This window comes from Pyrgilauda ruficollis, unplaced genomic scaffold (genome assembly GCF_017590135.1).
Source record: "Pyrgilauda ruficollis isolate IOZ18807 unplaced genomic scaffold, ASM1759013v1 scaffold84, whole genome shotgun sequence".
NCBI classification, from domain to species: Eukaryota; Metazoa; Chordata; class Aves; order Passeriformes; family Passeridae; genus Pyrgilauda; species Pyrgilauda ruficollis.
In genome coordinates this window covers 505,823-518,423 of record NW_024530377.1, presented here as the reverse complement: position 1 = coordinate 518,423, position 12,601 = coordinate 505,823, and the positions used below count along the sequence as shown (strand labels likewise).

The 12,601-nt window shown below is 43.2% G+C and overlaps 1 protein-coding gene across 1 annotated transcript in view; it reads right to left on the bottom strand.

The window, feature by feature from the left end:
- Nucleotides 1-12,601, bottom strand: part of DYRK1A (dual specificity tyrosine phosphorylation regulated kinase 1A) — a 75,642-nt gene that overhangs the window by 43,221 nt on the left and 19,820 nt on the right. Inside the window, exon 2 of the mRNA XM_041487751.1 lies at nt 9,231-9,309. Coding sequence (XP_041343685.1) covers nt 9,231-9,240 — 10 coding nt within the window. The 5' untranslated portion in view covers nt 9,241-9,309. The remainder of the gene's footprint in view (nt 1-9,230; nt 9,310-12,601) is intronic.

Genomic DNA, 12,601 nt, shown 5'->3' with positions numbered 1-12,601 from the left:
CACATCCCAGGAATCCTTCCCAGCAGGCAGCCAGGACAGGGAAGCAGCAGAGATGTGAGCTGCTCCATGGGATGGGCTCCAGAGGCTGGGAATGATCCGGGTACCAACAGGGAAACAGCTCTTTTAGTCTGGGAATTGTGCTCTGAAATCTCCTCTGACCACATCTGCTCCTGCAGCTCTCTGCTGGCACAGTTCACACATCGAGTCTCTTCCTTGAGACAGCCTCCTTCCAACCAGGGAAAATGGCAAAGCAGGAAAGGCTCAGCTGGGAACTGAATTTTGTAAAATCCTGGGATGTGAAGAAAGGAAAACACCCCAACAGCATGGGCCAATAACTGCTCTGCTCACCTCCAGATTTTGGGCTGTGACCCTTTTTCTTTGCAGGATTTAAAAGAGGGTCATGCTCTTATCAAACACCTGCTCAAGGACATTAAAGGTGAGGAATAATCTGTTGATTCTGAGGCTCACCAGTGACAAAACACAAAATCATCACAACTGGTCTCAATTAAAGCACACAAGACTAACTTGTATTTTTTTCCCCCAATTATTTATTATAATTATCTTAATGCTGGGATCAAAGTTTTCCTTCAACATCCCAGCTTGCCCAGAGCAGCTGTGGAGCCCCTGGATCCCTGGCAGTGCCCAAGGCCAGGTTGGACACTGGGACTTGGAGCAGCCTGGCACAGTGGAAGGTGTCCCTGCCGTGGCAGGGGGTTGGAATGAAATTATCTTTAAGCTCCTTCCAACCCAACCCATTCTGGGATTCCATGACCTCAACATGGCAATTTTGAACAATTGAATTTTGGAGAAAACTCCAGAGATGTGAACATTTAAGCCTAGAAATAAACACTGCCTTATTTACATCCCTTTCTAAACACCAGAAATACCCTAAAACTCCACACCCTGGATCCACCACTGCACTCAGGGAAGTCTCCAGGAATTACTCAGCATTGTGAAATGATTACTGTAAAATTATTTTACAGCTGAAAGTTTTAGAAAAGGTCAATTTAAGAAACAAGAATAAATCAATTACCAGAATGCTGCTTTTTTTACACAGTCTTTAAGGGCCTAACACAGAGCCTACCATGAACATCTGGAACTCACCTAAAGTGAAGCTGTAAATGGAATTACGATGGACATCTGCTGCCTTTCAGATCTTCTGCTAAACTTCAGTAAGTGAAATATTTCAAAGGGCCTAATTCCTACTTTTATTCCAAACTAGCACAAAGCCTCTGCATTACTGGAAAGTAGAAAACCTGGTAAATCTATTTGGTGAGGTGTTTTAATTTATTTTATATTTTATAAGCTAAGCTAATATAATATATGTAAGCCATTACTCCATACCTACATGAAGATAAAATCAGTTTTATATTCAACTCAACTTGTGGATCTACTGAGAGGCATTAACAACAAGTCAGAACTCACATTAATAAGGCAGGTGAAATCACAGATACTTTTACCAATATGTCAAATCTTGGAGAAGCAGTTCACTCCTTTTAGGCATCTTCAGGACCTTGGAGGAGCATGAAGATGTCAGCCCTATTACTGAGATAAAAAACCATGTCTGGATCTCCATGTGTTGCCAGAAACAGTTTATTTTTCTAGAGTGGCAAGGCAGTCCTGAGGAACTGTGAACTTTAATCACAGTATTAAATATTTTCTCTATTTAAAGGCCTCGTTGCCTACAAAACCAGGTAAAAATGAAACCCAGCTTCATCCAACTTTACACCTTTCTGTTTATTTCCTGGCACAGCACATCTGCGGTTCTCTCTCCATCACATCTGAGGGAGCACAAGCAAGTGGCAATGTCACCCCAAAATACTGAGCTCAAATAGGCAAGATGCTCAAATATTAAATTTTCTGTGATTTTAGTAAAGAAAAAGCAAAGTGTTGGATGGTTTAGCACACTAGAGGTTGGATTCTCTGTTCACAAAGTGGATTCAATGAGGTGAAGGAGAAGTTAAGAGTATGAGCAAAAAGAAACCAGTTAGAAGATCCAGAATTAACCAGTAAAAGAAGAACTTCATACTCTGCTATGTACTTGTATCCCCAGTTTTTTAAGGGATTTACAATAACCAAATTGTTAGGAAAATGCCAGCACCAATAGATTCCCATAGGGAAGGAGGAAATCAAGAACAAATCTCTTTTCTCAGCGTGGAACAAAACTGCTGCCCCCTGTTCCACCTGTCCAGCAAAGATGTTCAACAGCTGGCTCTGTGTGCAATAAACTCAAAGGCAGGTCCCCAAAGATATTGTGGGATTTAACTCAGCCAGAAGTCACCAGGGGTTAGGTGTGAGTGTCAGGGAGTGCTCAGCCTCAGAATCAGGCTTTTCCCTTGGGCTGATGGATCCAAGCTGGGCTGAGTATTCCCTGCTCTTCCCAGGACAAGTGCAAGGTCAGAACCTCAAATCTGATGTGTCACTGCTAAAAACAAATTCTGTTTCTTGCTCTCTAATCTAATCTCTGTCCTTAACAGCTTATCAACAAATGTGGTTTTGAGACTGTGGCGTCACAACGGAAATCTGAGAGTGAAGCATTCCCACTTTTACATTTTCCAAGCTTAATTGTGTTCCTAAATCCAGCAGGGTCTAACCAGACCTGCTCAGATTACGTCTGAGCTGCACCCAGTGACAGCAGAGGGCTGACAAATCTGTCCTGGAGCTGCCTGATGGAAATATGCAAACTATCCATGGATAGCTGATTGCACACTGAGACATGGAAACTCTGGTAAAACCTGGTGAGTGGAACTTCCTCCCCTGTGTATAACCAGGAAAGAACTCTGTCATCAAACTGAGCACATCCTGGATTGCTCTGGAAAGCTGGGAATCCACCAGCCTGATTCCAGGATCAGCCTGATCCCAGCTAGGAATCAAGCAAACACATCTGGGCACCACTGCCTGCCAGAGGGTTTGACATAAACATCAAAAACCACACAACACAAGATGAAGTGAACAGAACAGGAAGCACCAGCCTGACTAGAAAAAGAGAAATACAAACCTTCCAAGTGAGAATGTCCAAGTCCAGCAGGATTTAGGAGCAATATTTGCCCAGTTCTTGCCTCCACCTGCCTGATTAAGTATTATAAATGGAATCCTTACCAAGAACTGCTTAGGCCTGGCTGTTAAGAGAGCCATCCTATGGTGTCTGTCTGTATTTTAAAACCTAACCCCAAAGGAACAGAACTTTAGGGATGGGGGAGAGGTTGTTTCCACCTGGCTCCAAGATTTATGAAGGATGCCTCCTACAAACATCTACTACCCTGCTTATGGATTCAACACAGAATATGCTCAGGAACTCAACTGGTACCATTTTAAGTCAAGCTTGTCCAATGGTGAGGAATTTTTGGAACTCCAGAAAGGGTGCTAGGCCTTGGCAGGGGCTGCCCAGGGAGCTTTGCAGTGCCCATCCCTGCAGGTGTCCCCTGGAGGTGGCACTGAGTGCTCTGGGCTGGGGACAAGGTGGGCATGGGGCACAGCTGGGACTCCATGGGCTGGGAGGGCTTTTCCAGCCTCAGTCAATTACCAGAATGCTGCTTTTTTTACACAGTCTTTAAGGGCCTAACACAGAGCCTACCATGAACATCTGGAACTCACCTAAAGTGAAGCTGTAAATGGAATTACGATGGACATCTGCTGCCTTTCAGATCTTCTGCTAAACTTCAGTAAGTGAAATATTTCAAAGGGCCTAATTCCTACTTTTATTCCAAACTAGCACAAAACCTCTGCATTACTGGAAAGTAGAAAACCTGGTAAATCTATTTGGTGAGGTGTTTTAATTTATTTTATATTTTATAAGCTAATATAATATATGTAATGGCACAGCTGGGACTCCATGGGCTGGGAGGGCTTTTCCAGCCTCAGGGATTCCATGAAATACCCACAGAGTGCTGCTGGTGCAGCTCTGCCCCCGGGAGTCCTTCAGGAGCACCACTTCAGGTATGAAAGTGCAGGAGCTCCCAAACTGCTGCCAAGCCCATGGGAAGGAACTCCCTGTGGATGTGAACCAAGGACATTTCCCTGGAGTACAGGGCTGAGATTCCCTCCAACACCCACCCTCACTCCAAACTTCCCTCCAAACCCCCCCAACCCAGCCCAGCAGGACCAGCCCAAAAGCAGCAGAAACAGGACACAAAACGGGATGGACAAGACAGCAGCCCTGAGCCAAGGTGTCCCAAATCCCTGGGACAAGGCACAATCCTGAGACCCCGTGAGCAGCTCCAAACTCACTGCTGCCTTGCCCAAGAGAACCTTTCCTTTTTGTTCCCACCCTGAACACTGACTTTAAAGGCTGCAGAAAAACCCCTGCATTTCCAGCATTATGTTCATTACAGACCTCAGGCATTCTCAGGGTACTGACCAATCACTCAGGAAAAGGGAAATAATTTTTAATAGTTATTACTGCAATTTTTGATCTGAATTTTAATTTGGTTTTGTTCAAAATAAATTTTTTCTTTGCTCTTAGAAATCAGCAACAGAAATAAATTTCAGTCTTGCAATAAAGAAATCTCACAATTTAAAACTTCACTGAAAGTTTCCTCAACAGGTTTTAAACAGAGGGTCACATGTATTGGGAAGCAAAATGAATAGAAATTACTTTTCCACAATATTAGAACTATATATAAGAACAGTAGCATCTAAAGATTTTCTGGTTTAGGTGCTCTGGTCTGTTCCTGAATAAGGAAAGCAGCATCTTCCACCAGGATGTAATTCTATGCCAAAATCCTGAAGCAGGATTTTTGGTTCCTCTTAGATGCGGGCTGAGGCTGAAAACTTCAATTTTCAATATCACAGGTACTGAGCCATTCTGGAGGAGGGGAAAAAAAACCCTTTTCTTTTAAATAGGCAACTTCTTAAATATGGATGCACGAATCTAACTTTAGCTGTCCAGGTTTTCACATTGCTGCTCTCAAATTCAGAAAGTAGAGCATTAATTTAGTCTGTTGACTTCAAGGTTATCATTCATTGAGGTCAATGACTCCATCTCTGAAAAGCAGAACTTCCACTTGCAGTCTGAGGAGCACTCCCTTGGCACAAAAACTCCCAAAACCAGCACCAGGCCCTGCTGCAAAGGGACTGATTTATCCATGGAAAACCAGGGGTTAATCCCAGGAATAGTCAAGGAAATATAGCAATAATAATAATAATAATAATAATAATAATAATAATAATAATAATAATAATAATAATAATAGTACCACCCCAGGAATATCCAAGCCCTCATTAGCTGCTTGTATTTCAAACTTGAAACTTGAGCAGCTCTGTCTCAGACATGATTTGGGTGGGATCTTCTGGGCTGATCTGCTCAGCCAGGAGCTGAACATGCACCACAAACTCCCTGGGAGGACCCAGCCAGCCAGAATCCAGCTGGAACCAGAAATAAAACCAGTGGGAGCCACGCTGTGCCCCAGCAGGGAATCAGCACCTGGACCTGTTCTGCTCTTTCCAAACCTGTTTCTCTGCCACCAACTGGACCCTCCAGGTGTGCAGTCACCTCAGTGGTCACCTGGCCACCTCAGGGCCAGCGTCTCCACTGCCACAGGAACATCCAGGGGAGGGACAACTCAGTGCTGGCCCAGGAATTTCTGGATTTTCCTGGTAAATCTTCCAGTGGCTGTGGCTGAGCCAGTTCAGGTAACACAGGTGAGCTCCAAACACCAGAGACACACTTTGTTCTGACTGCACAACAACAGAGAGGTTTTCTGCTTTGGTTTGTGGGTTTTTTTTTTCACTACTAACATATAAAAACATCTTTTAAAATAGCTACAGGCTCAATTAAATCAGCAACATGAAATAGGAGATGTGAGAGCCATGGCCCAATTCTCCACTTCCCTTGTATTCTCCCATAAAATAAACACCTGGACACTTGCAGGCCCTAAACCCAGCCCAGGAACTCCCCAGAAATCCCTCCTCTGGATTTGTTGTATTTTAATAAGGAATACAGCTGGGGGAGGAGAGTACCTGTGTGGGAACTGACTATTTCACTGCTCTTGCAGTATCCTTATTGAAAAGTATTGGATTGGCTTTTTCTCTTTTCCAAAAATGACAATTTTTTATAAAATTAAGAGCAATATAAGCACTTCCAATGTCTTACAAACTTCACTACACCATTATCACATTTCCTTGGTTCTCAACATCTCTGGTGCATCCAAGATAACTCCACGTTGATGAGAATAATTTGCTGTAACCATTATGTTACTCTGTTTTCTTAAAAAGGTTACAAAAATAAGCTTTGAGCTCTTCAAAAGCTTAAAAATCAGACAACTCAGTATTTTTAGATCCATATTCCTTAGGCTCCAGCATGACTACAAAACTCAAAACCAGAAAGCTGTTATAAAATCAAATTATTTTTATAAGAAATCTCCATTAAAAAAAGAGGGGGAAAAAAAGAACAACCAATCACTGAGTTACACAGGAGCAGGACAAGGGGTAGCAGAAACACCAACTGGAAACACCAACTTTTAACCAAGATGAATCCCTGCTTGTAGGAACCCAGCACAATCCCAAATTTGATGCCAACGCACCATGAGAAGTGAATATGGGTAGGATGATTGATCACCAGCCTAACTACACCCAGAAGTGTTTGGTTCCTTGCTTTCCCAAAAGGTCCTGGAGAGACTTGCAAAAGACAAAGAAGTGAAAAATTCCCATTCTGAAAACACTTTTTAATCACATTCTAAGGTACTACTGTGTTATCACAACATGACTGAAATACAAACTTGGCTTTTCTTATAAAGAGTTGAACCCCAGCTTCCTTATTGCACTGTTTTAGGGAAAAGCAGAACAGATTCTAAAAACTCCACAAGTAAACAGGGAATCAGAGAATCATTAAGGCTGGAAAACACCTCTAAGACCAACGAAGTCCAACCATTACTCAACTCTGCCTCGTCATCTCCAGACCATGAACTGAGGCGCCACATCCACAGGTTTCTGATCGTTTCCCAGGGCTCTTGCTTTTCCAGCTTTCCAGCCCCTCTGCCCAGCCTGGGGCTCCCTGGGGTTGTTGTGCCCTTGGCCTGGCTGACCCTCACCCTCCTGGCCTCATCCCATGGATCCTGTCCTGACCCCTCTGCAGAACCTTCCCACTCTCCAGATCCACACTCCTGCCCAAACTGGTGTTGCCCACAAACTGACTGAGGGTGTACTGGATCCCCTGTTCCAGATCCTCAATAAAATTACTGAAAATCTTTCACTTCTCCAAAAAGCACCTTAAAGTATCCTTTTGCTGGGTGTCCCACATATTATACAGGGCAAAAAGAGAAGTTCAATGTGTTGCAAGTTTGCTCTCCTGGTGATTCAAACTGGAAAACAGCATTTAATATCCCCATTTCTTCAAATTTTCACTTTCTCTTTTTTTTTTTTTTTTTTTTTTTTTAAAAAAGCAGTGGACCTTAATACATTTCTGTGTTTTCAGCCTAAGTGGTGATCTAAAATTAAAGTATTCCATGGTAGAAGTGAAAAAATCTTCTTTAGGGGATTGTTTCCCCAGTTCTGCTGTGTTAATTGTAGGGCTTTAGAGCAGGTTCCAGGACAATGAAGTGAAGCCCATTAAAACAAAGAATTTATTGACCCTGTAGAAGCTTCCCCCCTTTAACCAAAGGTAGTTTAGACATTACCAAGCACTTCTGATCAATCACCCTCAAGAAACCTTTTGAAAATGCAAGAGAGCCATCCTGAAGAACCACAAAACCTTTCAATTTCAGGCCTGAGCTCTCCCCAGCCACTCTGAACTTGAGACCAAGATCAGCAGTCACCAAATTACTCCTCCTGTCACTGCACCACAAAATTATCACAGGCAGGGTCTCATTTTAAGGCTAGCAAATCTTGTTCATCCTCAGAACCTCAGCACACCAAGCCTGGCTCTCCTAAAAAACAGAAACTGCAAATAAATCTGAGTTTTTTGACTTCCAACACATCAGAGGCATAAAGGTCTTTGTCCTTCATTTTCATCTGTATTTATCAAGGGACTTGTAAATAAAGAATCTGGGCTGCAGGAGACAGAATTACCACTTAAATTTCAAAATCTTGTATCCATTTCAATTCTGCAAGCTCATAATTCTAACAAGCTCAACACCATCAGAAATTCTGACCAAAACTGAAAGTGCTTAAATTGGAAGTTTTAAATCAGATTAAAGTATTGCAATGTGAAACTGAATTCTCTCAAACACTGTCATACATAAGGTACAATTTCATAACATTATCTCTCCTTTCAGTTGTGGGATGAGTATTTTTAAAGCTTTCAAAACATTTTCTCAATATTTAGGTTCTATTTTAATCTGTCACTGCCTACTACACAGAGATCCCCAAATCTGATGGGACATCAATTTTCTACACTTTTAATGCTGCTCCTCTAGATTAAGACATTGAAAATGAAATATGAAAATGAAATATCCCTTTGGAGAAGTTTTTCCTTCTCCTCTCCTTTGCCCAACCTAATTTTAGAATTCTTTAGACCTGCTTTGACTTGAGCTTTCAGCACACAACTCACAAACATGGGAGTGGAATGAGCGATGTTTGGTTTTCAGGGAATGAAATCTCCACTTCCAGCATCTTGGTCCTAATCCAAAGGCTCCATGTAAACAGACCCTCCAAAGCTGTTTATGCACCAACAGCTGATGCAACTGAAAACTGTCAATCAGGAGATGAGCTGCATGCACACGGAAATCTGCCTGGCTTCTTTTTTTTTTTTTTTTTTTATTTCCAGCCCTAAGGATTCCTGGAGTTTAAAGCTGAACAAGCAAACCAAAGATCTGGTTGAAATAAGGGCATTTGGGTATAAAAAATTAGACCAACCCTCTTGGACAAATTCACTTTTATTCTATTTCTACTGCTGGTGATTTTCCCTGTTGAAATATGAACTGTATTTCCAGCAAAAGTAAAAATCATCCATTGAAGCTGCAAATACACTTGGCACTTCCAGGATTTTTGATTAGTCAAAAAATGGGTGAACTTCCTAAAAATATCAATCAGCACCTTCAGAAGCATTCCCAGAAAAACTTTGAAAACAAAATTTCCATTCAGGAAAACCATTTTCTTCCTGGAAAAAGAAGAGTTTTCCAAGATGCAGAAGAGTTTTGAAAGGGCAAAGAAAGATTCCAAAATTCTGCAGGTTCTTCAATATTCTGCTGAGTTAGAACAACATCATTTTGGGGGGACAGAGAATGGAAGAGCAACAAGAAGCACATCAAGAACATCCATCATTTTTCATTGCAAAAATCGTAAATATAAATCACCTGTATGCATCGTCTTCTTTCAAGTCTCATATCATCCTGCGGGGTTGTGGGGACAGGGGGAGTCCAGCAGCAAACAACACTGAAAAAGGGAGAAAAAACAAGAATAAACTTCTTAAACTGCAGCCACAACTGCTCAGTTCAACCCCGAGCTAAACCAAGGAAATCCAAACAGAAAACGAAGTTTTCCAACAGGAAAAGCAAAGACAGGCATGACAAAGACTTCTTTTCTACTGATATCTGGTTTTAGAAAAACCTTCTAAGTGTCAAAATGGCAAGTATTAACTCAAATTTCAACTGGTCATTGAATAAATCTCAAAATTAACATCATCCCAAAAAATTGTCAGTTACCCATCTTTGCCAAGCCCTTAAATATTTGGATTTTCACAGAAATTCAGTACAATATTTCTAAAACGCAACTGAACTTGTGTGATTTTCCCAAATCTACAAGATATAGAATTAAAAAGGCATATCAATTCCTAAATGTTAAAGTTAATTTCTCCTCATAGCCTGATGAAATTAAATTAGGTTCACCTTGTTGCAAGTAATTAAAACATGCTCAGAAAAACAGAATTGTATTTTCCATAGACAAAGAGATATAAAGACAGGAGTTTCTGCCTATATATTGTATATTACATATTGCACATTACATATTACATATATTATATATTGTATTGTATATTTATAATTATTATGTATTTATCTTTAAGAAAACTCCAACAGAAATTAAGAAGAACAGCAGGATTATGAACAAAAACATTCAATTAAAACCCCAAACACAACACCCAGCAACTAAGACTGGTCAAAGTATTTCTCAAACATTTATTTTTCACTTGTTCTCCAACAATTACTGGTACTGTACAACCTATGGAAATACCAAACCCACTTAGAATTACTGAAAATTTTAGAGAACTCTGCAAATGACTGACCAGCTGGAATTGGAGAGTTATTATTATTTAAACACCTTCTGAAATATGTAACTCCAGGCAAGTGTGAGCAGCCTAAAATGCTCTCAGCCCCTGCAATCTGAGCAGCGAGCGGCGCCGTTCGCTCCATTTCCCCCCAACAATGAGAGCCCAAAGCCTGCACAGCCCACCCTGCCCTCCTGCCACCACGCTGGCCTTGTCCCTGTGCCACTCCAGAGTCACACACACCACAGAGAACAGGGCAGGAGGACAAGGAACTGCTTTCTGGATGCATGTAGGAGCAGGCGTTGCAGTGGTGTTGGTGTTTTAGGAGCGGGTGAATTTTTGCTGTTGTGCCCCCCAAAAAAGGAGAAACCCTGGAAGTGGCCATCCCACATCCTGAACCCACGGCCTTTTTGTGGCTGTGGCTCCACAGAGCCTTGGGATGGCACTGCCACATCCACAGCTGCCAGCAGCAATGCTGAGGCCACAGCAGGTCCTACACACGGGGCACTCTGGTGCCTAAATCACTTTGGTTTGAGTGAAAGGTGCTGAGGGAACACCTCCCACAGTGAGCTGAGCCCGCTGAGCCAGCCCAGAGCCCTGGGACTCAACAGCAAACAAGAAGGAAGAGCAAACTCTTATTTAACCAAACTATCATGGAATCCCAGGATGGTTTGATTGGGAAGGGACCTTAAAGATCACCCAGTGCCACCCCTGCCATGGCAGGGACACCTTCCACTGTGCCAGGCTGCTCCAGCCCCAGTGTCCAACCTGGCCTTGGGCACTGCCAGGGATCCAGGGGCAGCCACAGCTGCTCTGGGCACCCTGTGCCAGGGCCTGCCCACACTGCCAGGGAAGGATTTTTTCCCAACATCCCACCTAAACCTGTAAATTTTCAGTGTGAAGCCATTCCCTGTGTCCTGTCCCTGCATCCCCTGGAAATTGTCTCTCTCCAGGTTTCCTGGGGCTCCTTCAGGCCCTGCAAGGCCACCCTGAGCTCAGCCCAAAGCTTCTCCTGTGCAGCTGAACAATCCCAGCTGTGCCAGCCTTTCCTGCCAGCAGAGCTGCTCCATCCCTCTGCTCATCCTGGAGCCTCCTCTGGGCTCTCTCCAGCAGCTCCAAGTCCTGGAGCACCAGGTTTGTCCATCCCACACATCCCAGGTGCCCTGAGGCTGCAGAGCCTCAATCCCAGCTCTGAAAGCTCTCTCTGGCCAATATCCTTTTTTCCCTTTACCTGCAGCACCTCTGGGTTTACAGCAGGATTACAGGAAGCCTTTGCCAGCAGCAGCAGCTCAAGGACTGAAGGACTCTCTCGTCTTTAGTCCCCTGCAGCTCAAGCACTGCTTGACCCCCTCCCAGTGCCACCAGTGCAAGACCAGTTTCAATCCTGACCCAGCTTAGTCCAAACTATCTCCAGAGTTTGAGCAATTTTCAGCCAAAATATCCTGGAGTTTTCAACCACTGCCTCCTGCCCACTCCAGAGTGGGAATGCTCAGCTCCCAAAGCAGCTGCAGAGGTAAGCACTGAGCCCTGAGTTATTCCAGAATTTAGAAGACACTTTAAGAGGTACCAGCACTAAGGAAGAGCTGCTGATGTGAGAAAGTCATTAACAGGCTATTAACAGGAATCAACACATTCGTGCATTTCAGAGCTGACCCGGTACACAGATCCACCCCAGCTTCAGTCTCCTTCCAGCTCTCCTTCAGCCCATCCTGGAGAACTGGAGAATTCCAGAGTGGAGCCCTGTTTTCCAAGGAGGGCTTTGAAATCTTAGCAGAGCCCAAAGTCGGTGAGTCCCTGTGACAATAACAGTGCCACACAACATAAAAAGGTAACAATTTTAGCGTTGTTTTAAATAGGTACAACCAAATTGCACCCCGTGGCTGCAGGGGCAGCATGTTAAACTCAGTCAGTGTCCTCAGCTCTTTCTGCATTGGCAAGTTCTTAAAGCAAAAGGCCTTTTAGACAGCCTGCACAAAGGCTTCCTGGTTTAGATAATAAATTGATGATAAGAGGAGGCAAGAGCAAATCCTACTCATCACACAGTCTGTAGGATCATCACTAGAAGAATCCCCTCAGTAATAACATTTACTAGGCTTCAGGAACCCAGTTTGATCTCCTTACCAGTACAGAACAGAAGTGAAAAGGAAATAAAGGAGGAGAGGAAGGAACAGATGACAGGAAAGGTGTTAAAAAGCAAATTATTGAAAGTGCTAGAGCAAAGAGAAGAATAAAAGCTGAAGTATTTTACTTAAACAAAGAGAGTAATCCTTGGAAATCATCTGTGCTAAAACTTTACCTCGTGCTTTTGTTTCCTGTTTTCCTCCTGGATCTCAGAGCCAGGGAATGGGATCCCCCATGCAGAGCCACTCCCTGCCCCTGAGCAATCCCAGTGTGGAGTCACCAGGCTTAGTCAGACACACCGAGGATGCTGAGCACGTTCCATCCCAGGTTCCATCCACATGA